At 48.3% G+C, this 23463-nt stretch overlaps 1 protein-coding gene across 12 annotated transcripts in view; it reads right to left on the bottom strand.

Moving 5' to 3' along the window:
• The window catches only part of ADGRB1 (adhesion G protein-coupled receptor B1), a 294127-nt gene that overhangs the window by 106779 nt on the left and 163885 nt on the right, over positions 1 to 23463 (bottom strand). For all 12 annotated transcript variants that reach the window (XM_027724710.2, XM_027724713.2, XM_027724716.2 and 9 more), the window contains 2 exons: positions 20274 to 20376; positions 19080 to 19123 (listed from right to left, as the gene is read on the bottom strand). In XM_027724710.2, coding sequence (XP_027580511.1) covers positions 19080 to 19123; positions 20274 to 20376 — 147 coding nt within the window. The remainder of the gene's footprint in view (positions 1 to 19079; positions 19124 to 20273; positions 20377 to 23463) is intronic.

The raw sequence follows: 23463 nt of genomic DNA, 5'->3' as shown, positions 1-23463 counted from the left end.
GGGTGTGCTGCTTCTCAGAAACCTAAATCAGAACATTTTAATGGCTGAGCACAGGGCTGGCAGATAAAGAGACAAAGAAAAATAAATCAGGCAGATGACAGAGGGGCTGGGAATAGGAGGAGGTAGCAGACGGTAAAAGAAATTAAATCAAGAAGCCAAATTAAGGTGCTGCAGGCAAAGATGAAGATGCTGGATTAAAGATTAACCGTAACCAAGAGGGAGAGGCAGCCCTTTAAAGGTACAAATTACCTCAATGCACTTCACAAAACCCACACAAAGCTCCTAAGAACAGCGTATTCACGGATGCAACTGGATCACAGCAGCTATATCTGGACCTAAGAACTCTGGGTGGCCTCACATCCCAGTGTTTCCAGATGAGAAGGGGCATTAAAAGCAGAGGAAAAGCAATCACCCTAAAAAATTGCAAGTCCTGTGTTGGCTGAGGTAAAGGATAGGGGATGCAAGCAGTCATTTGAGAAGGGCTTGGCATTGTACAAACAAGCTCTGGAGGTATTTTGAAACTATTCTGAACCCAGGGGAGCTGCTGAGCCCTTTGGGGCTGTCTGCTCACTGAGCATTTCCTAATTTACCTCCTGCCAAAATGACTCCAGAGGAACGGTGGGTGAGCTGGAAGTGGGAGGGCACCTTTTACACCTGGTTCTTCACAGCCCACAGCAAGAGAGCTCAGCAAACATCCCCATCAAACTGGAGCAGGTGGAGTAGGTTCCCCCTTGGGCTCAGCCTCTGAGTGCAGAGGATGCTCTTCCCATCGTGGCACATCAGGAGTTTGCACCACTGCACACCCCAGCTCTGGGAGCGCCAGGAGAAAGGTCGCTCATGAGATGCCACCTCCTTTTAGCACAAGCAACTTACATTTTCCAGTGGAGAATCCAAGACCCTGTTCCTGTGAGAGTAAGGAGGGGGGTGGAGGGACTGGATGGGGGTCACAGAATCACAGGACCAGCTTGGTTGGAAAAGAACCCTGAGATCATCGAGTCCAACCCGTGCCCCAACCCCACCTTGGCACCCAGCCCATGGCACCGAGTGCCACATCCAGGCTCTGCTGCAACATCTCCAAAGATGGTGACTCCACCCCCTCCCTGGGCAGCCCATTCCAAGGGCTGATCCCTCTCTCTGCAAAGAACTTCTTCCCTATGTCCAATCTAACCCTCCCCTGGCACAGCTCAGGGCTGTGCCCTCGTGTCCTACTGCTGGTTCCTGGGAACAGAGCCTGACCCCCCCCAGATGCCCACTCCTGTCAGGGAGTTGCAGAGAGTGAGGAGGTCTCCCCTGAGCCTCCTCCTCTCCAGGCTGAGGCCTCCCAGCTCCTTCAGCTTCTCCTCATGGGAATTGTGCTCCAGACCCTTCTCCAGCCTCGTTGCTCTTCTCTGGACACACTCCAGCCCCTCAGTGGCCTTCCTGAACTTGTGGGGTTTAATTTTTTAAAACCCTGAGGCCTTTTTATCATGTCTTTCAAACATTCTGATCAGGCTCTCCTGGGTGATACAGACTTGTTAACAACCACAGTAGAAGCATGGATGGTTTGGGTTGGAAGGGACGTTTAAAGCAAAGTAGAGATGTCTCCAACTAGACCAGGTTGCTCCAAACCCCATCCAACCTGACCATGAACACTCCCAGGGTTGGGGCAGACACAACCTGGCTGTGTTAACCTGTCTGTTATGGTTCAACCCAACAGAGTTTTGAGCCTTCCTGTCACTGGCACAGTTGTCCCAGGATCAGAACCCCAGGGAAGCACCACAATTAAAGTCAAGATGAACTTTAAGGCTGCAGCTGGACATCAGAGAGCTCTGAGTCAGATCCAAGGACTGATTTGGAGCTCAGAGAGCAGCAAGAGGCAGGTGCACACACACACACACACACACACACACGCACACACACACACACACTCAGGGATGCAGGTCTGAGGACAAGAAGGTTTAGTTAATGTGAGCTCAGCAGCACTTTTTTCCCTCTGCCGGTGCTTTCCTTTGTTCCTTCCTTTCCCTTTGGTCTCCTTTTCCTCTGCACTCCACAAAATGAGCATTTCATGGAAGCAGAGCAGCCAAGTGAAGCAGAGCTGGCAGCTCCTGGAATGGGTGGAAATGCCTCCCTTGTTCCCAGCTTAAATCTAGGAAAGCAACATCTGCCTGTTCCTGAAGGTCATTTAGATCCTGGATCAGGGATGCTGCACCATTGCTCACCACCTCCTCATTGCTGTGATGTGCCTATGGCCACTGTAAATGTCCTGTCACATTAAATGCTGGTTCTTTACGGGTTTTGGGTGGGAGGGGGTAAATAAAATGCAAAGCAAACCACAAAATCCCACTCTGATGGGACCAATGTGATTTCTGCCTTGACTTACGTGGGTGTATGAAGGAATCTAGAGGTTTTGCTTTGGATTTACACCAGCAGAAGAGTTGGAAACCTGTGGGAAATCAAGAGGATGCTAATGCAGTGAGGGGGCTGGAGCACTCGTGGCTGAGTAAAAGCTAATAAATAAATGCTGATGTTTAAGATCGTGCTGTCCTCTCTCCTTGAACAAGCCATTCCCAGCCCTCCTGGGTGCTGATCAGATGTTTTCTCACTGGGGGGTCGATGTAAACATCTCCCTGGTGGGCAGAACTGGGATCAGTCAGAGGGAGAGGGTGAGATCCCTGAGGAGAGATGGGAACAGAGCAGCACTGAGGCAGCTGGATTCAGCTCCAAGCCACGCTGCCGGGAATGGCACCCTGTCCCAGTTTGACAGGCACGGCAGCAGTGAGGATGCAGGGATGCAGCAAAGCTCAGGATTGTAGTGGAACTGGAGAGCAGCAGAGCAAACTTCCCTTCTTCAGCCTGGGAAAAGTGTGGCTGGATAGGCAGGAGGTGAAAACACAAATCAAGCTGCAGACCTGAGAAGCTGGCAGAGGTTTTCCTGCCGGAAGGTTTCCCTGCCGTGCCAGCCCGATGGTTTCGTGTGGGCAGCAGGACTGGAGTCAGGTCTGCTCTAATTCCTGCTTTGCCCTGCCAATAGATCTGTCTGGGAGGGAGGACGTGCCTGACCCTCAGACACAGCAGCCCAGCATCGTGCAAGGAGCAGGAATAAGGAGCAGGTGCTGAGTGGAGAGACACGGATCTGCTTGTGCTTTTGTCAGGAAAGCAGGTCACGGGGGAGGAGGGGGAGGCATTTCCCAGCTTTGCTGCTGCAAATGTATTTAACCAAAGCTGTGCTGGTAACCAAACCCTCTGCCATCCCCTCTGGAGCTCACGCAAAGAGGGATTGCTATCAAAACCTTTTAAACCCACTTTCTGCTAATGAAAATGGCTTGCAGAGATACAGGCTGGTGGAAACCTCTCTATTTCCACGAATATTTATTCATTAAGCTTTCTCCTCCCTCCTCCCCACCCTGCTCTATCTCTGTACACCTGGAAGCAGAAAGGACAGAGTGTTCCCCAAGAAACCCAGGCAGTGGATTTTTCTTTCTTTTCTTCCTTTCCTTTCCTTTCCTTTCCTTTCCTTTCCTTTCCTTTCCTTTCCTTTCCTTTCCTTTCCTTTCCTTTCCTTTCCTTTCCTTTCCTTTCCTTTCCTTTTCCTTTTCCTTTTCCTTTTCCTTTTCCTTTTCCTTTTCCTTTTCCTTTCCTTTCCTTTCCTTTCCTTTCCTTTCCTTTCCTTTCCTTTCCTTTCCTTTCCTTTCCTTTCCTTTCCTTTCCTTTCCTTTCCTCTCCTTTCCTTTCCTTTCCTTTCCTTTCCTTTCCTTTCCTTTCCTTTCCTTTCCTTTCCTTTCCTTTCCTTTCCTTTCCTTTCCTTTCCTTTCCTTTCCTTTCCTTTCCTTTCCTTTCCTTTCCTTTCCTTTCCTTTCCTTTCTTTTCTTTTCTTTTCCTTTCCTCTTCCATGCCAATCCATTCCATTCCCACTTTCAGTGCCACCCCTACCCCCAGCCCACCAACTTGCCCAAACTGGACAGATGTTGCAGCATCTGTGCCAACTCACCCTCCACTGTCTGCTGGGGTTTATGTGCTGAGGTTCAGCTCAGGTGCAGTGGCAGGTTTGGGAGGGAAAAATCATTCATCCCTCAGGGAATTTCTGACTTCCCACTTAGAGGGAAGATGTGGAATATTCCCCAGCTAATTAAATACCTGCCAATTAAGAGGCAGCACCAGTGATGACTGTGCTGGCTAAAGCAATTTGCACTGAGAAATGTCTCCTCTGTCCTGTCCGTAGTTTTGCAGCACCGGGAATGGCCTTTACTGCAGGAATCGCTGACTGTGCAGCAGAAGGCACAGTCCTAGAGGTGAAATGTCCTTTATTTCCTGTCCATCCATCCACCCTGGTGTGCCCAGCAATAAAATGCACACACACCAGTGCCAAACACATCCATCTCTGCCTCCTCCCTTGGCAGAGGGATCACCACAGCCCTGCTCCTGTACCTCCCACGGCCCTGTGCACATTCCTCGGGCTCTGGTTCCATGTTCCAACATCATCCCAGAGTGAGAGCCAGCTCCTGCTAGTCAAAGGCTTGTGATGCAGCCTTCCAGGGAGCCTGGAGGGAGCAGGATTGGCTCTACAGCTCCCAAGCTGGGAAATTCAGAAGTCCCCCAAGATTCACTGAGATCTCCTGTGTTAGGCTGATAACAACAAAACACACTCAACCCTCCTGGCACTCCCTTTCCCAAGGCCCAGGGGAGGGAAGGAGCACAGGGATAAGCCAGCTGGTATCACCATCACAGACGAAATGCAGAATCCCAGCAGGAAGCTTTTATCCTCTGGCTCAGAGCTGCACATTGCCCGAGTGCTTTCTCTGAAAGCCAAGCTGGCACCTGGAGCCAGGAGGGTGTAAAAGAGGGATTCCAGGTGCTGCAGCTCTCTCTATCCAAGCTGGGAAGGTGGAGAGAAGCAAAGGAGCATCAGCAACAGAAATAGGAGCTGCTCAGCTTTTCTCTAAGGAATAAACAGTGGATATTTTGCAGAAAAGGAAGTTTCTGGAGCCACCAAGGAAAGAGAGTGAGTTGTGGAGAGAGAATCTGGAAATCAAAGGGGGTGCAGGTGTGTGTAGAGGGGATTAAGTTGATCAGAACATTCAGTTTGATGCTAAAGGGTCCTGACAGGGAAAAAAGGGTTGGAAACCACAGTGCTGAGGTGAAAGTCTGACTGTTTTCTCCCCAGCCCCTCCAAATGTCCCTGCCAAGGCTGCTGGATTGTGACTCAAGGTCGTCCCCCCAGACTGAACAGCGAGCAGACAGGTAGGTTGGGACCAAAGGGATGAAGCTGCTGGTCCCAGCCTTCACCTGCCCAAGGGTAACTGAACTGAGCAGGAAAAGTACAGTGGATGTGACAGCTCCCACTTCATCCTCCTGTTTGATCTTTCTTTCTTTCCTGAGATGACAAGTCTTGTCAGAGTGAAGGAGCACTGCTCACAAGCTCGGGGCTCCCAGGCCACCTCTTCTGAAAGCTTCCCTGGGAGGGAGGGGGGCCGGGAGAACAAAAATAAATGCTCCTTGCAAGCCCTTTGTTCAGGGGACCCGAGAGCAGGTTCCCATGTCGCTCCTGCTTCAGAGCAGCAGAAAATGTTCTGAGAGTTCCTGTCAGTTTTGCTGCATTTTGAAGCCATTTTACCCAAGAAAGCCTCAGAAACAAAGTGACACTCGTCATTTGACCAACCTGCTTCCTCCTAAACTCCTCAAAAACGCTAATCTGGGTAAAGGCAAATGTAAAAGAAAATTCAGAACTGTAAGTGACCTAGAAAAGGAGATTTTTTTGTTCAGCTCCAGTTGCAATAACAGCACATCGAAGTCTGTGAAATGCTCAGGCATGACAGCAATAGGAGTCATGTAAGTCCTGTTTCACAGACTGCAGCAGCAGCTCTTTCCTGCTGCTGGAGATGGAACAGGCAGGACAATCCCAGCTGCCTCCCAGCTCCCAGGAGGAGCTGGCAGGGCTGGCAATTAGCAAAAGCATCTTTTGCACCTGTAAACGGAATGAATTGGGTGGAAATGAACTGGGAAGCAGGGAAATGCCCAATGCCATGACACCATTTCTTAACAGCACTTCTGAGATGCTGGTGCCTGAGTGGAGAGAAACACAGCAGCCTCCCAGGAGAGGGGGTGGAGGGGGGGATTTCTTTTTATAGCTGTACGAAAAAAATTCAAAACAATTTCTGTCCCACAAACACAATAGTCCTGGGAGCACTGTGGTGGAATGCACCTCGCCATCCCTTCAGACTGGATATGAGGAAGCATTTCTCTACACAGAGGGTGGTCAAACACTTCAACAGGCTTCCCAGAGAGGTGGCCAACGTCCCAAGCCTGTTAGTGTTTGAGAGACATTTGGAAAACGTCCTTAATAACTTTTGGACAACCCTGAATTGATCAGGCAGTTGGAGTAGGTGATCGTGTCAGTCCCTTTCAACTGAAAATTCTATTCTATTCTATTCTATTCTATTCTATTCTATTCTATTCTATTCTATTCTATTCTATTCTATTCTATTCTATTCTGTTCTATTCTATTCTATTCTATTCTCCTCCATTCCATTCCATCCATTATCTCCACACCATTCCTTGTGTGGGCTCTCCTGTGTGTCTGCACCCTCGTGCTGAGCCAATTCCAGTTCTGAACTGCAGGTAGATTTCTCCCCTGGGAATCAATTCCCCCCTTCCTACCCTGTTCCAGGTGTCTCAGTCAAAGCACTTTCCACCTCTCCCCTCACTCTAAACTGTTTCTCTGCTGGCACTAATCAGTGCAACTTTAACCACTGCAAAAGTTCCTGGGCTGCAGCAGAGCCCTGTGTGTGCCACAGCCTTCCCTATCCCTGCACTCCTGCTGGCTCCCCATGTGCTGGTGTGTGTAAATTCTACCTTTGGCATCAAAAATCCCTTCCCTCAAGGAGACTTTGCAGCTGAAGGATGATTTTCCCAGCCAGGACCGAGATCCTGCAGCAGTTTGACAGAGGGAGCTCCCTCCGCTCTCCTTGTGTGGCTCCAGGTGCAGCAGCTCCCGAGACACCTTTTTCCTGAAGCTGCACGGATTTTAGGAATTTGCATTGCAGTTCTCTGCCTCACTCATCACTGCCAGTAACTAAACAGGCCCTTGGAACACAGTTAAATGTCAGGGAACTTTCCTGGAAAGGATCTGCCTGAACACAGCAAACTTCCCAACAGCAGTGACACATTCCTGCAGCTTTCACTTGGGCTTGTATGGAAGATTAAAGACACAGTTACCCCAGTGACAGCTAAAAGACATGCAAACAGCCCTTTGCAAACAGCCCTTTGTTCAGTCCCCAGCCTCAGATTAAGGGGTGAAAAATCACCTGCATATTGATAATCCCTGGGCCAAATCCCATGGAGCGTCCTTGAAGCTGTCAGGAGCCTTGCTGAGGTTTGAAGGTTGCTCAACATTCTTAAAGATTCAACATATGAGCTCTATCCATCATTAAATAAATAATAACCACAGCTAAAAAAGGTGCAGCAGTGTCCTGGATCACCACCTCCTCTGGGCTCCTGTTCTCCCAATACAGGACACAGTTAATTTTCTTCAGAGCCACCAGCACAACCATAAGAAAGGACAGAAGAGCTGATTGTGGCTCAGCTCTGCTCGTCCTCGGTGACTGTGGATAAAACACTGCCTTGGTTTCTCCCTCCTCACCCTCAAACGGCAGCACTTCGGTTTTTGGGGACAGCCCATCACTCATCAAGGCAATTATGACTCTTTTCATTTTTGTCTCCTTGGCTGGCTGGTGGTGGATTGAATCCATCAGCAAAAAATGAGGGAAAATGATGCACTTCCCACCCAATTTGCTGCCTGTGCTTCCATCCACAGCAGCAAGAAAAACTCTCCTCAAACCAGCAGAATTCCCCCTGGGAAGATGGAGGCTCTTGCTGGGTTAGGCTTTGGGCAGCCCTGATAGAACAAAGTGACCTCAAAGATCATCCAGTTCCAACACCCCTGCCATGGGCAGGGACACCTTCCACTATCCTAAGTTGCTCCAAGCCCCATCCAATCTGGCCTTGGACACTTCCAGGGGTGGCACATCCGCAGCTTCTCTTGGCAGCCTGTGCCAGGGCCTCCCCACCCTCACCCTGCCACGCACCAGGCTCTGGCAGAGGGTGAATTTGTTCCCTCAGAGACAGGCAGCAATTCCTCTGCCTGACTTTCCATTCCACCAACATTCCACATGTGCATTAAACCCCCTGGAGAGGCAGCTCTGGCCTAAGGCAGGGGCAGCTCTGGGAGATGAACACGCACATTCCAATGGGTCAGTGCAATAATTGAATTAAAGTATTTGCAAAGCCCTGGAAAGAGCCTTGACAAGTCTGGAAATCGTTATAGGCCTTGTAATTGGGCTTCCTGACCTTGCTGTGCCGGTTGTTTTCCTCTCTGCAGCTCCTGACTGAGGATTCAAGTGCATCCAAATAAATCTACTGGCCAGGGCACAGAGGATTTGTCCTCTCTGCGGGGAGAGCTTTGCTCATGGCTTTCCAGGAGGGCTCAGCCCTGTGGGTCTGCCTGTCCCTGCTCTTCCCATTCTCCCTGTGCTGGGAGAAGCTGCTGTGATCCACATCTGGCAGCTATCAGAGTTGTCTGGGTGCTCCATTCCTTTGCTAATCCTCATCTGGGTGCTCCCTGCATTTGCTAATCCTCATCTGGGTGCTCCATTCCTTTGCTAATCCTCATCTGGGTGCTCCCTGCATTTGCTAATCCTCTCTACCACATGGCTGAGAGGCCACCCTGAGCTCAGGCAGTGGGTGAGATGCACAGGCTGGTGTCTCCCACCCTCAGTGATTGTCCTGAGTCTTTCTGGTCTCATTCCACCTCCTGAAGACCAGAATTCCCATGGGAACTCTTGCTGCTGCTCACAGGACTGAGGTGTGATGGGCAAAGCTGACACAATGGGAGCTCCTCTGGCTTGGGTGACCAGTTCAACCATTAAGCTCACCTTTAGGTAACCAGTTCTCAGTGATAAATAAAAATACTTATTTTTACCTCTTGCTTCCCCTTAAAGGAGCTCCTGACTCCTGGATCCCATGGCATTTAGAAGAGCTGTCTGATGTCATTAGTGCAGGAGGTTCAGGGAAAACTGAGGTACAAAGCTTACACTGATTTGCCCAGACACACAGAAAGTTCATCATTAGACAAGGGCTGTATCCCAGGCACTATGTCCTCTTTTCTCTGCAGTTTCAGCAGAACATTTCATCTTCTAGTGAAGTGCACAAGCAGTCAGGTGAAAATGAGCACAAGTGCTTTTCTCCTCTTTAAAAATCAAACTTTGCCCATCTTTATTCATGGCGAGCCAGTTCTCAGCACTTTTCCACCACATCCATCACTGCTACCCTGTCCATAATCCTACCAGTCCATCCTACCTTTCAGCAGTGAATGAACTCATAAACCTGTCTCTGAACCCTGCCCATCTCCCATGGGCTCCTTCTCATGAGAGTGAGAGCTCTGTGAGGTACCTGGGACTGGAATGGGTAAAATAGATGAAACTAGATATTAAGAAGAAATTCTTCCCTGTGAGGGTGGTAAAGCACTGGAAAAGGTTGCCCAGCGAAGCTGTGGGTGCCCCATCCCTGGAAGGGGTCAAGGCCTGGTTGGATGGAGCCCTGAGCAACCTGGTCTAGTGGAATGTGCCCCTGCCCGTGGCAGGGAGTTGGAATTAGGTGATCTTGAAGGCCCTTTCCAACTCAAACTATTCTATGATTCCATGATGAAATTTTGGCAATATTGGGAATATGGTGGGTACTGCTGTGTTTATGGTTTGCCTGCTGGTGGAGTTGATGGATTTGTTCAAAAATGAGGCATTTTAAGAAGCTCACCTGAGCTTGCCTCAGTCTTGCAAGGAAGTTTGAGTAAAGAAGCCTGATGGGGAAACTTCTTCTTGAGTTCTTGACAGAGCCATGTGGCATATAAACCTTCTTGAGCATCTACCTGATGATGGTGGGCTGGGCTTTGGACAACCCTGGCCTTGAGACACCTGAGATCCACCTTCCTCACATCAGGCACAGGCTGCTCTGCAGCTTCCAGTAAAGCCAAGCAACGCTCCAGAGGACGTAGACCTGGTAAGATCTGCAGGTTTAGAGGCAGAACCATTTGGGATGCCCTGCTCTGGAACCAGACAGCCTTTCTTGTGCTGATAAAGGGAGAATAAAATCAATCCAGCAAAGAAGTACATGGAGATAAAGTGACTCTACACTGAATTTAACACACAGAGGGTGCTGAGTGTTCTTCAGTGCAAGTCTTTGTCTCTCTTCCATGCATCTGAGCCTGCCTTGAAGTTGCCTCAAAGCTGTACCCTGTTGGCTGTTGAGTTTGAGCACACCAAGGGGAGGTTTCAAATTTCCCCAGCCTCCTTCTCTTCCCCACACTTTAAGGCTTGGAACTGTGAACCAAAGTTCTCCACCAGCACATTCAGAAGCCTGTACTGTTATTGCAGTGTCAGCCTGGAGTCCCTTCATGCAAGCTGGGAATTCAGGTTGGACTTTCCTGGCATGTCCGTGGCAGGAGGCTCTAGGAGACCAGGCAGGGATGCAGGGATGACAAGTCAGAGGTTTGTGTGTGCTCATCCCCCTCACACACACACACAGACACCCTGTAGCTCCTACATGCATTTAAATATAAATTGTGCATTTCTGGTTGTACAGTCCTTGCACAGGTGGAGGATGGGTTGGATTAACAGCCTCACCTGGGTCCCTGTGTGCATTGTCACACGAACGTGTGCTTCTCTGGTGTCCACACACAAATATGTACACATAACATGGGATCATAGAATCATTTAGGTGGGAAAAGACCTCTAATATCAAGTCCTACCGTTAACCCAGCACTGCCAAGGTCACCACTAAACCAGGTCCCCAAATGCCACATCTACATGTCTTTTAAATATCTTCAGGGATGGGAACTCAACCAACTCCCTGGGCAGCCCATTCCAATGCTTGACAACCCTTTCCATGTATCAATTTTCCCAAATATGCAATCTAAACCTTTCCTGGTGTAAGGTGAGGCTGTTTCCTCTTGTCCTATCGCTTGTCACCTGGGAGAAGAACCCAACCCCCACTTGGCTCCAATCTCCTGCCAGGCAGTTTTGGAGAGCAAGGGGGTCTTCCCTGAGTCTCCTTTTCTCCAGGCAGAACTCCCACAGCTCCCTCAGCCACTCCAGACATTTCCCCAGCTCCATTGCCCTTCTCTGGACACGCTCCAGCACCTTCATGTCTTTCCTGTAGTAGAGGCCCAAAACCAAGCACATACACATATATAAACATATATTCCAATAATGCCTTTCACTTAGAGATACCTGCAGCCCTCCCCTGTGCTCACACCCACACTGACACCCCACCAACACCCTGCAGCCCTGACTGTGCCCAGAAACACAGTCACACGTCCTTTCTCATACACAGCCATCAGCACTCACCTGTTCCCAAACTTTCACCTATTTACACCCCTGCACATATTTTTTTTTTTATGTGAATACATTGCACAGTCACATGTGAACTCACAAACCATCCTGAACCCCATGAGGCTCCAGCTCACAGCTCACATTCAGCACTGAGCTGAGGTTGGGAATCACATCACTGAACCCAAAGCCCCTTCCCAATGGGAGCATCCTCCAGGTGTCAGTGTCTGGCTCCTGCCAGTTCTGTAAAGGGAATTCATTTATTCCCTCTGTATTCCTGACCCCTTTCCTAGGGAAGCAAGGGACCATTTGATTCAGAGCCTCTGAATCCTCTCTCCTCTCCCCTTCTCCCTTCTGTCAAAAGCCATTAAGCCATGCTCTGTTGGCAGGCAGCAGAAGCCCTGTTTTGTGCTGCTCAGCTTCTCCATCCTGTGCTGGGAATGACACAGGAGAATAAGCCAGCACCCGCTTTCCCAGTCCCATGGACAAGGCTGGATGCTGTGGAGCAGCTTAGCAAAGGCCAAACAAGTCTGACTCCTCTCCCAAACAGGGATGGACACAGCCCTGTGCTTTGCTGGTACCTTGTACCAGCTGCTTTCTGCCAACAGAATCCACCACCTCTTTCCTGCAACACCTGGAAGTCCAGGTGGCAAGGTATTTCCAGGAAAAAATGTCCTTGGAATAAGGCAGATGCCTGAAAATATAGTCCCCTGGAAGGTGTTCTTCTTGGTGCTTCCATCAGCCCCAGGTTGAGCAGGGATAAATCCTCAGGCTCTGGAGGTGTGACAGGGTTTCACTGCATTGCCCTGTCTTGTCTGCTCTCATCCAGGGCTAAAAAAGGGCTCCTGGGACCACAGTTCCATCTGCCTGGTTGCACACTGTGAGTGCAGTCAGACAGGCTGAATTAAGGGATACTTTTAACTGGGTTTCACACAGGGGAACTAATGGGAATATTCAGATTAACCTCCCTGCCTGCCCCTGTGTAGCCAGGCTGTGCAAGCACAGTGGTTTCCTCTCTCCCAGGCATCCCCTCAATACATCCCCAGGAGCAGCTGGAAAAGGCAGGATTTGCAGCTGGAGCCAAAACTGAAGATGTGGGGAATAAAAACTGATTAAGGGCAACGGAGCTGGAACAGGGGGACTGGGAAACACCAGCACAGACACCCTGCACGGGGTCACATGAAAGGCATGTCACTGGCAATGTTGCTCCCCCACAGCTGGAGAGCTGCAGTAAAAAACATGTAATATATAATTAATATATAACGTCTCATTAACAGGTGCAAAGGGGAGAGTAGAGCTCTGGTTTTTCATGGGGCTTTGGGGTTGTGACAGCCCAGCAGGTCCAGGGAGGTGATTCTGTCCCTCTATTCGGCTGTTATGGGACCACACCTGGAGTTCTGCCTCCAGCTCTGGGACCCAGAACACAAGAAGGATGTGGAGCTGCTGGAGCAAGTCCAGAGGTGGCCATGAAGATGAACACAGGACTAGAGCCCCTCTACTCTGGAGCCAGGCTGGGAGAGATGGGAATGTCCAGCCTGGAGAAGAGAAGGCTCCAGGGAGACCTGAGATCCCCTTCCAGTGCCTAAAGAGGCTCCAAGAGAGCTGGAGAGGGACTTTTGACTAGGGACAGAGGGACAGGACAGAGAGTAGATTTAGATTAGATATTAGAAATAAATTCTTCCTGTGAGGGCAGTGAGGCCCTGGCACAGGTTGCTCAGAGAAGCTTTGGCTGCCCCATCCCTGGAAGTGTTCAAGGTCAGGTTGAATGAGGCTTGGAGCAACCCGGGACAGTGGAAGGCATCCCTTCCCATGGAAAAGAGGTTGGAATAAGATGATCTTTCAGGTCCCTTCCAGCCCAAACCATTCTCTGCTTCTGTGTTTCCCTTCCTGTCTGTATCTGGGAGACTCATTTATCTCTGCCAGCACAGACAAGCTGAGTTACTGCCTGATCTACAGCTCTGGCAGGGTCATTAATGTGCTGGGTGATGGACAGGGGGAAAGGGAAGCTGTTTCTTGACTTCAGAAATCTTTTCTTCAAAAGACAGGCATTGAGGGATGAATTAACTGATGTGATGAGCAAAACGTGTCCGTGGGATGTTGTAGATAAGACAAATCCTGTGTGACACTTTTCAGGCGTCAGGGGAAGAAAGGGACCTGTACATTCCCTCCAAAGGAAACCAGGTGGAGACCAACAAGACTGGGATCACAACAAAGCCCCAAAAAGCACAGGAAAGAAACCTTCCTGACTTATTCTTCATCCATGGCATCAGAGGCTTTCAGCAATTCGGGAGAAGCCCATGGAGCTCACAGTGTTTTTTGCTCCTCCTGCTGCCTTGTAATGACTTTCCTGCCATCATGCAGGACATGCAGCCAGGAATTCAGACAGCTTTGGATTCTGCAGATTAGACATCCTGAAAACAGGAATTTCAGGCAAAGCAGCTACACTGCAAGACTCATGGGATGGCTGGACCATAAACATCCCAAAGAGCACAATAACCCTACGGAAAAATGATGGTGCCCGACAGCCAATAGCTCCTTCTGGGATGATTTTGGGGCTCTTCTAAATTGTTCCAGACAAAACAAACAAACAAAATCACCCCCACAAGCTTACTCTCACTCTCCAGAGCATTCCCTATGGATTGTAACTCTGTGACCATCTCCAGTCCTGCCAGCCCTTGATCCACACAGCCCGTAAACCATCCTCTGGAAGGGGCAACACACACTCTACACCCCAAGCAGTTCCTGCTTGAAAAGAGCCCATGAGCAGAGCTGTTCTCAGCATTATTTTAGGATTCTCTAAGTTTCCAAGTGGTTTAGCCTTGCCCTGCAAGCTGAGGCACTGTCTGCTTTGTTCTCCATGCCCAACCTTGCTGTGCTGTGTCACCTTCCTAAACAGTGAAGTCAGAATTTCCTAGACAGCTCAAAGGCTTTAATTACTGGCATAGATGATCTTTCCCAAGGGAAGGTAAGGGTGTCCTTGAATTAAAACCACAGGTTCCTGAGGAACTTTCTCTTCCAAGAGCAAAAAGCTTTTATGCAAATATTTTTGAAGGTTTGGGAGGCCTCTTAAGATCAGTTATAATGCCTAGAAATTATAAAGATCCACCTGGAGACAGAGAAGCACAGAATAGTTGGTTGGTGGAGCCAGGCAGATCCTCTAAGAACAAGCATTCCCTGACTGATCTCATGGTGTCTCTCCAGACATTTCACAGAATCATGGAATGGTTTGGATTGGAAGGGACCTTTTAGATCATCTTGTTCCAACCTCTCTGCCACAGGCAGGGACACCTTCCACTATCCCAGCTTGCTCAGAGCCCCACCCAACCTGGCCTTCGACACTTCCAGGGATGGGGTAGCCAAAGCTTCTCTGGACAACCTATGCCAGGGCTCCCACACCATCCTCACAGGGAAGAATTTCTTCCCAATATCCAATCTAAACCTATTTTCTTTCAGTTAGAAACCATTCCACCTTGTCTTATCATTCCATGCCCTTATCAGACAGAACCCCAGGCTCAAAGAACACCATTTTTTGAACACTTCCAGGGATGGAGACTCCACCACTTCCCTGGGCAGCCTGTTCCAATGCCTGACCACCCTTTCAGTAAAGGAATTTTTCCTAATATCCAATCTAAACCTCCACTGGTGCAACTTGAGGCCATTTCCTCTCAACCTGTCTCTTGTTACCTGGGAGAAGAGACCAACCCTTATCTCACTACAACCTCCTTTCAGGGAGTTGTAAAGAGACATGAAGTGATGCTGCAACCACCATCACCAAACGCTGGCAACCCTCTCCCTGTCCCCTTTGCCACAGGATATCCCTGTTGTGCACCAGAGCAAGGCAGGTGAGAAATACAAATCTGGTGAACAAGAACATGGAAGCCCATGGATAATCTATCAACTCCCTCTGTCCTGTTCCAGCAGGAGAAAGAAGAAGTGGGAGGCTGGATCCTGCCTGGTTATTCACTTCACCAGGGCTAAGCAGCTAATAATCACTCCAGATGAATAATACCCTTGGAGGAGAGCCAGAGAATCCCAAATCATTCTCTGATTTCAGCTTTCAATTTACCCGGCCAGTGCTCAGCTCATTAATCACACTTGCAGCATCCAACACAACAGAAATTAGTCCCTCAATCTTCTCCCCTCTTGTTTCGTGACATGAGGAGTTGGGGGCAAGAGGAAGAGAAAAGAGATGGAGAGGTGCCACCCACAAATCTCACAGTCACTCAGAGGGGCTGGGATTAATAAATCAAAAATCCATTGTTAATAGTACAAGCTTAAATATCCATCTAAATGCAAATGAATGAACACTCAGGAGTTCTTCCTCTTTTTTTTTTTTTCTCCCCCAAGTGCTCTGTTTGACAGCTCCATCTTTGAGGAAACACATGATCACCTGCTAATTGTCTGTTCTAATTGCAATTTTACAGTTCAACCTTTCATGGCCCGTGGATTTTAAGTGGCTGTGGCGTGGTTTGGATGGGGTTGAAAGCTCAGGTGGCTGCAGGAACAGGCAGGAGCTCTCATGTGAGGATTGCTTGGAGTTTCCTGCCTTTGTACCTGTTCACTCACAGGCCTCAAGGGGTTAAATCCAGAGGCTGATTCACTGGATTCAGGTGGGGTTTGGATCACTAAGATCTGCAGCCTCAGGTGGATGATTGTGGATGTGGGGAAGGTCCACCTGGCCAGTCTTGGAGCAGGAACATGGAGAGTGGTAAAAGAGGAAGCTTAAGACATACCAGTGTCTTGGTATCACAGCCTGGCTTGGGCTGTGCAGGGAATACAAAAACAGGCAGGGAAATGAATCTGTAAATTCATTAAATTTGCCAGAGCTGGAAAATAGGATTTCACAGAATAGTTTGGGTTGGAAGAGATCTCAAAGATAATGTCATTCCAACCCCCTGCCATGGGCAGGGACACCTTCCACTAGCTCAGTTGTTCCAAGCTCTGTCCAAACCGGCCTTGAGCACTTCCAGGGATGGGGCATCCTGAGATTCACCCACTTGCACAACTGTCTTACGAGACTGATCTGTGGGAAAACCTCTAATTTAGGAAAGTGAGCAGCAGGAAGGAGAAGATGGACCAAAGACAGCAAACACAGAAGTGTGGCTGAACCTCAGGGTTTCCTGGCACAGAATTACCAGAATTACCAGAATTACCACATACCAGGCTAGAGGTTCAGGGTGAAGCCTAAAAATTCTTGCTCCAAGCAGGAAAAAAATCACCCAAAACTGCAAAGCCCTTGACAGCCCCGGAGTGCTGTTCAAGTTCGAGGTGAGCATTCAGGACTGGAGAATAGGCTTTGCATAATTTGCCTTTCATTAGACTTTCCCAGGAGTCAGAAGTGGTAGCAAATCAGCTTTAAAATGTTGTGCAAATCAGCTTTAAAATATTGCACAAACAGCTTGGCAGCTCCTGTTGCCAGAGATCACTGGATCAGCTCTAGTTTTGGAACATCCCCCGGCAAAAATCTGCTGACATCAGCATTTAGGACTTTTCAACTGCTTGAGATTGTAAATGTTGATTGGAAACACTCACAGGGAAGCACACACACACCCCAACACACACACACACAGGAGTCTCAGCAGCAACATTTGCACAACCAATCTGCTGGGGATTTTGGAATCCATCCTTGAAAACTGAGCCGTGGTGACGATGCCAAGAAATCGCCTGCTCAGCTCTGAGCTGGGAGCCTGTTCTCTGATGCCATGAGGATGCAGGGATTAAAGACTGAAAGCATTCCCAACATCCTGCACTACCAGAGGGACAACAGGCAGCCAAACAATCTGCTAAGCCTTGGGAGCAGGAGTATGGAGCGGGCAGAGCTCCTGGGACAAGGAGTGACCTGGCCCAGTGGGTCAGAACTGGATAATCTTTAGGATCCTTTGCAACCCAAGCCATTCTGTCATTCCACAAGGCAGAGGTGATTATGCTGAACTGGGCAACGTTTTGCCTCCAGATCAATGGCATTCAAAGCTCTCAATCCATGATGAGCACTGGGCAACCCTGCATCTGTCTCCTACCAGGCACTTCCCAGTGCCAGCTCTGACAGATATATGTGCCCACCCTGAGTGCCATCACTGCCCTCAGATCCAGCCACGTGCAAACTGGATTTTGCTCTTTTCATGCTCAGACTACAGCTAATTAAATCCAGCTTGGCAGGAGAACATCTCCATCCTTCTGGACATAACCCTCTCTCCAGGATGCAGAAAGCAAAAACCAACGAGATGTTGTGCAGAGGAGTCCAAATTCTGTCCTTATTTGCCAAAAATTAGATTTGTATACAAGTGCTTTAATTCCATTCCAGCATGGAGAAACAACAGATTTGGGAGAGCAGGCCAGCTCCCCCTGAGTCTGCCCAGCAATACACAACACTCTATGCAGACCTACAGCTCTTTGGCAAAATAAAATGTAATTTTATTAATTTCTTGAAGGTTCACCTGCACTCAACAGTCTTCTAATAATGGAATAATTTTCACTACAAGCCAGAGGGACCAGCTCTGCCCTGGGCTCCAACATGGGTGTGATTTCACAAGCAGGGAGACCCTCTGGGTTCTTCAGCTGTGTTTGGATCCACTCATAGGTGCAAAATTTATCACAGGCCATCAAGAAGGGTGAGCTGCCTTCAAATATGTTGCCCGCCTATGTGTGCATATGCTACTTAATGGAGCATAAAAGGAGAAGAATGGAATCATTTTTCAGGTGCTGCAGATAATGTTAATAAATAATAATAATAAATGCAGAGGTAGGTGCCAAACGTGCGAGATCTCAAGGAGAGAAAGCGACTGCAGGCAGAAAAGAAGCCAGGTTGGTCTTCAAACTGAGATACAAAAGTCAATGAAGTAAAACCACCACTAAATCAAACACTTTGTATTCTTGTCAAGTTCACTCAGGATTTAAGAGCTCACTTCCAGAATGTTGGTTTTGGTTTTGTTGGTTCTTTTTCTAAGATGCACATTCTTTGACAACTACTTCCAATATAGGATTTATGGCCCTGACTCTTTCTGGTAACTTGGGATTTCTTTTTTTTCCCCTGCTGACTACAATCACGTCACTCCAAACCTCCTGAACAGCACCAGTCATCACAGAAATCCTGGAAAATCCCAGAAAAAAATCAATTTACCCTATCACAGCAGCACAATATAAAGTTCATAGCACCTGAACTTCACCACCACAGGCCAGATTTGCAACAATGGCCTCTGATTTTGCATTACTCTCCTTATGGTATCTGATTTAGGGTGAGCATTGCTATGCCAAACCCAGTCCTGGGTCTCAATTCATGCATCCTTTATATGGGAAAATCCCAAATTGGAAGAGTTAAAATAAGAGAGAACTTCTGCAAAAAGTAGACTGAAGTCCAAAGCATCAAATGAAATGCAAACACACCTCCCTGTGAGCAGCAACATGAACACCTCTGCTGGAACCCTGGAGGGTTTCCCTGGTACAAGAACACGATGCTTTCAGCACACAGGGCCCTTCATGAACTGTTCTGAAAACACCTGACTGCAGATCTTTAAATGCAAGACCCAGGTCAACTGGCACTAAAAGAGAAGTCAGTAAGAAGTGGTGCACAGGTGAAGGAAGAAACACTCCCCACCAGGGCAAAGAGACAACGGAGTGGAGAGAGCAAGGACTGAGACAGACTGACACATCACTGCTAAAACTGTGATGATTTCACCTAAAAAGCAAACAGACCCATGAGAATAAAGAGAAACCCACAAAACTCACCCATCATTTTCATCCCAGAGGATGCAGGTCTGGTTGGTGGTTCCCTGCCAGGAGACAAGAGAGGGAAAAAAAGGAAACAAATCAGTGTCATGCTGTTTGTGGGGTATGTGATTAGAATGAAATATGTGGGACATATCTCACTGTAGAACAACTTCCACTACCCTAAGCTTGGTGTGTCTGGGATGCACCAGATGGGCAGTTGTGGATCTCAGTCCTCTGAATGGATTCTTTCACTCTGGGCTTGAAAAGCAAGGCCAAAATGTGCCTCAGTTTGTTCCACATCACCATCCCTGCAAGGAGGATTTGACTCTGCATCTTTCCTGACTCACCCTACTGATGTTCTTCCTTATTCTTCCCCTCAAACAGAATCCTTTTGCTGCTCCCTTCTGGAAAGTGGATCAAATACAGCCTGTGCTTTTGTGGGACGTGGTGGTGGGAAGAACCACAGCCCCGCAGGAGTGAGTCAGGTGTGTTTGAAGCCCCCTGGAAGGGGTTCACCACTGACTCCAGCTGTCTTAGACCCCTTTGGAAAACCCTTCCAGGAAAGTCCAAAGCAAAGACACAACGGATCTAATATTCATGTTGTAGAGCCTCAGGAGGACATCTAAAACCCACAGCAAGAACAGGCCGTGGGGTGTGTAACTGTCCATCCCAGACATCTGCCTAGGGTTGAGCAGAGGAGCCTGGAGCAAAGGAGCCTGCCTTTGGAAGCACTGAGGACAACAGTAATATTCCTGTCTCCAGTATTAATGTAAAAAAATCTTCCCCCCTCCTTTCCCTCCTCAAAGAAGATCGCTGTTGCAGCCTTTTTTTTTTTTTAATGAGCACGCAATTATCCTCCCATTATTTCCCACAACAAAATGGTGTGAATTTGGGACCAGTATGCCCATGTTCCCTGTGCCAGCTGTGCTGTCACCCTCTTGCTGCCCTGGCAGTGCCTGAGCAAGGAGCACAGAGCAGAGGAGGTTTGGAAGGTTGATCCATATAATCATCCCTGGCAGTGACCAACAATGGGACACCAATGAGAGGGTGCCAGTGGAGGACCTCAGCAGTGTTTAGGGAGATCGAAGGGTCCTGCACCAGCAAAGAGATCTCAGGAGCCCAGAAAAAACACCTCCTTCCTTGCACCAACACATTCCTGCTCTGCAGAATCAAACAGAGCTGTGGGATGGTGCAGTCCCAGGAAATACTTACGTTGTACAGGTGGGAGAATTCAATTTCCAAAGGGGTGAGGAGGGAGCGAGGAAATGGCTTCACAGTCACCGAGATGACTTTGGAGTTCAGAACAGTGCTGTTCCTGGGGAGAAGAGGAGAAAGAGATGCTTTAAAGAGGATTTTTGTGGAGCACAAAATCCACACATCCGTCACTGGTGGTAAAAGGTTTGGTGTACACAGTGAAGAAGAAGTTGACCCCATTACTTTAAAATGCCATGAAAAGACACTTGCTGCTGATGGAGCCCCTTCTCAGCCCCTTGAGCTCCCTTCGTACCCACTAGACATCTATTCCTCCAGGAATCAGTCACTTTATGAACCCCAATGACTCCCTAAATCCGTTGGAATTATAGACTGTATATATCCCAGTACTAAAATAGTCCTGGACCCATTTTCTATCCCTCACATGAGGAAACAGAGCTCATTTGGACTACAATGATCCTTGTGGGCCCCTTCCAGCTTGAGATATTCTATTATTTCATGTGCTTTCAAAACAAAACCTCTGTTTTTCCCCCTCAAAGGCTGGCTTGGTTGCCTTTACAGCATATCCATGGGGCAGCACATCCCTGGAAGTGCTCAAGGCCAGGTTGAATGGAGCTCTGAGCAACTTTGTCTAGTGGAAGGTGTCCCTGCCCATGGCAGGGGGGTTGAAATGAGATGAGCTTTGGCCCTTCCAATCCAGGCCATTCTGTGATTCCATGATCCTGTCTGGAGATACTGGTGTGTATCTCTACTCCTTGAGGATCAAAATAAGATGGAAAAAGGCCAAACCTTTCAAGAAAATGTTGAAATGTCTGTGCCTGGGCAAAATATTGTATTAAATCTGGCAGCATGAGGAGGTTTGGCTGTTGGAAGAAGCAGTAAGTGAGGAGATACCTCCCATGCCTGTGCTCCTGCTTCCTGGAAAGCCAAACTCTTTGCAGGTACTTCCCTGGACACTGAACATGTAAATACACAGGTTTTCCTGGTGTTTCTGCAGATTATTGGTGTTTAAATAAGCAAAAAGTCCCAACAACCAGCAGCTGAAAACTCTACCATGAAGGAATTGGTGGTAGCTGAGCAGTTGGCTGCTCCCATGGGCAAGGGAAAATTTTCCCTATCCAAATCTCCACCAAATCGACAGGTACTAATAAAATCTTACACTTTTCTTTCTGGCTTTTATATTTCTTTTTACAAAGGAATTAGGTGGGAAAGATTTGCACTTGCTTAACAGCAAGAATAATAAAAAGAAGGTTTAAAAGAAGGTTTAAAAAGGGGTTTAAAAAAAACCCACTTGGAATTGTTCATGGATATGTAAGTGGATGCTCAGAAAGCCACTATTCCACTGACACTAGAGGGAACAACAGCACTGGTTTAACAGGGTAAAGAAGAAAAATAATAATATATTTTCCTTATAAAAAAATGAAGTAATAAAGCACAATCATCAGCCTACAAAGGAAAAGTAAAAGAGTAAGTCAATGGGAGCAGCCTCTGTAAGAAGCTAAAAACAAGATGTGCTGAAAGGTAACCACCAGTGCATGTCTTCATTAGTAGCTGTGTCTGTGAGGGTCAGCTCTTGGTTCAGTGCTGCTGAATATTTACACGAGCAACACAGATGAGACCAAAACATCCTTTTGAAGGCCGAGGACCGGGTGAGAAGAAAGAGCATTTGATTTTTCAGCGTGGGAAGCTGTAGGAACACAGCATTCACCGGTGTGGTGAAGATTGGTTAAAGGCCAAGTGGTCACAGCTCAACCAGGAGCTGAAGGGAGCTTGGAGAAAGTTGCAGAACAACTTTTTGCATGGGCAGACAGTGATGGGACAAGGGGGAATGGTCTGAAACTAGAAGAGGAGAGATTTAGATTAGATGTAAGGAAGAAATTCTTCCCTGGGAGGATGGTGAGGCCCTGGCACAGGTGTCCAGAGAAACTGTGGCTGCCCCATCCCTGTAAGTGTTTAAGACCGGGTTGGACAGGGCTTGGAGCAACCTGGGCTAGTGGAAGGTGTCGCTGCCCATGGCAGGAGCTTGGAATGAGATGGTCTTTTAGGTCCCTTCCAGTGAGATGAAGCAGAGATCTGCTCTAGGCACCCCTCCTTGTCAGGATCCCACTGTACTGGCTGGTTCAATTTCACTTTGAGATGAGGAAACAGCTCAGGGAGACCAAAGCAGAGACAGAAAATTCATCCAGGTGCTGGAAAACCAGACAAAAGTTTCCTGTTGAAAGGCATGTCTGACGGTCTGTTACATGTGAGGGCCTTTTCAGTCGCCAGGCCCAGTGCCTAGAAGTGAAAATCAGACAAATTCAGCCTTAAAATGAGAACCAGGCTCCCAGCAGAGAAGGTAATTAAGCATCTGAGCAGCTTTCCGGGGGAGGAGAAGGATTCAGTCACGGGAAATCTTTCAGGAGGAAGATGAGTCGTTATTCCTAAAAGTACATTGCAGCCCAGCTTCTGGGAGGAAAACAAGACACATGGAGATGTGGCTCTAACGGGAGCTCAGAGGGCTCCTGAGTGGCTGTAAAGGGTGTGCAAACAGCTGTAAACACCCTGCTGAGCACACCAGGCTGGAAGGTGCCAGGTTGGTGGTTCTCCTGGGTCCTCTGCAGCACTGTCCAGGTGGGACTGAGCTCTGCTCACCTCCCTGCCTTGAAAAATCAGGTTTGGTGTGTGCCCCGTCTCCACTGTCACAGCTGCCAAGATCCACAGGGCTGTCTGGATCCGAGGGGACAGAGTAATGTGTGAGTCAGAGAAGGCATTACTGCCTGGGGGAGGTAAATTGGGACAATTAGGAACAGCTCAGCTGGTGCTGTTCACTGAGTTAAACCTCCTTTTTTTTTTTCCTTTGAGGAAAAATCACTCTGCATTGAATCAGTGTGGTCAAACCCAGGATCTGGGTCCATGTTGCTTATGTGCACCCAGGAATAGCTGCTCTCCTCTGTGGTCAGAATCATTTTTTACCCATAGGCAGCTACATGGCTATTTAATGACATTCTCCTTTTCAATGCTGTGTCCATTTGCACAGCAGTGCAGTAAGAGGTACTTTACTGCTGCTGCTGCTTTTATTTCTTCTTTTTTTTTTTTTTTGACTCTCCACAGGTGATTCAAGGCTCCTGATTTTTTTTTTTTTTTTTTTAAAGAGGGACTGTCCTTTAATTAAGGAACATCTTAAATCAGCTCTCCTGTGGGAATGCTG

This window comes from Pipra filicauda, unplaced genomic scaffold (assembly GCF_003945595.2).
Source record: "Pipra filicauda isolate LSUMZ 115617 unplaced genomic scaffold, ASM394559v2 scaffold481_size456399_pilon, whole genome shotgun sequence".
NCBI classification, from domain to species: Eukaryota; Metazoa; Chordata; class Aves; order Passeriformes; family Pipridae; genus Pipra; species Pipra filicauda.
The sequence above is the reverse complement of the archived record's forward strand: the minus strand, read 5'-3'. Positions and strand labels throughout refer to the sequence as shown.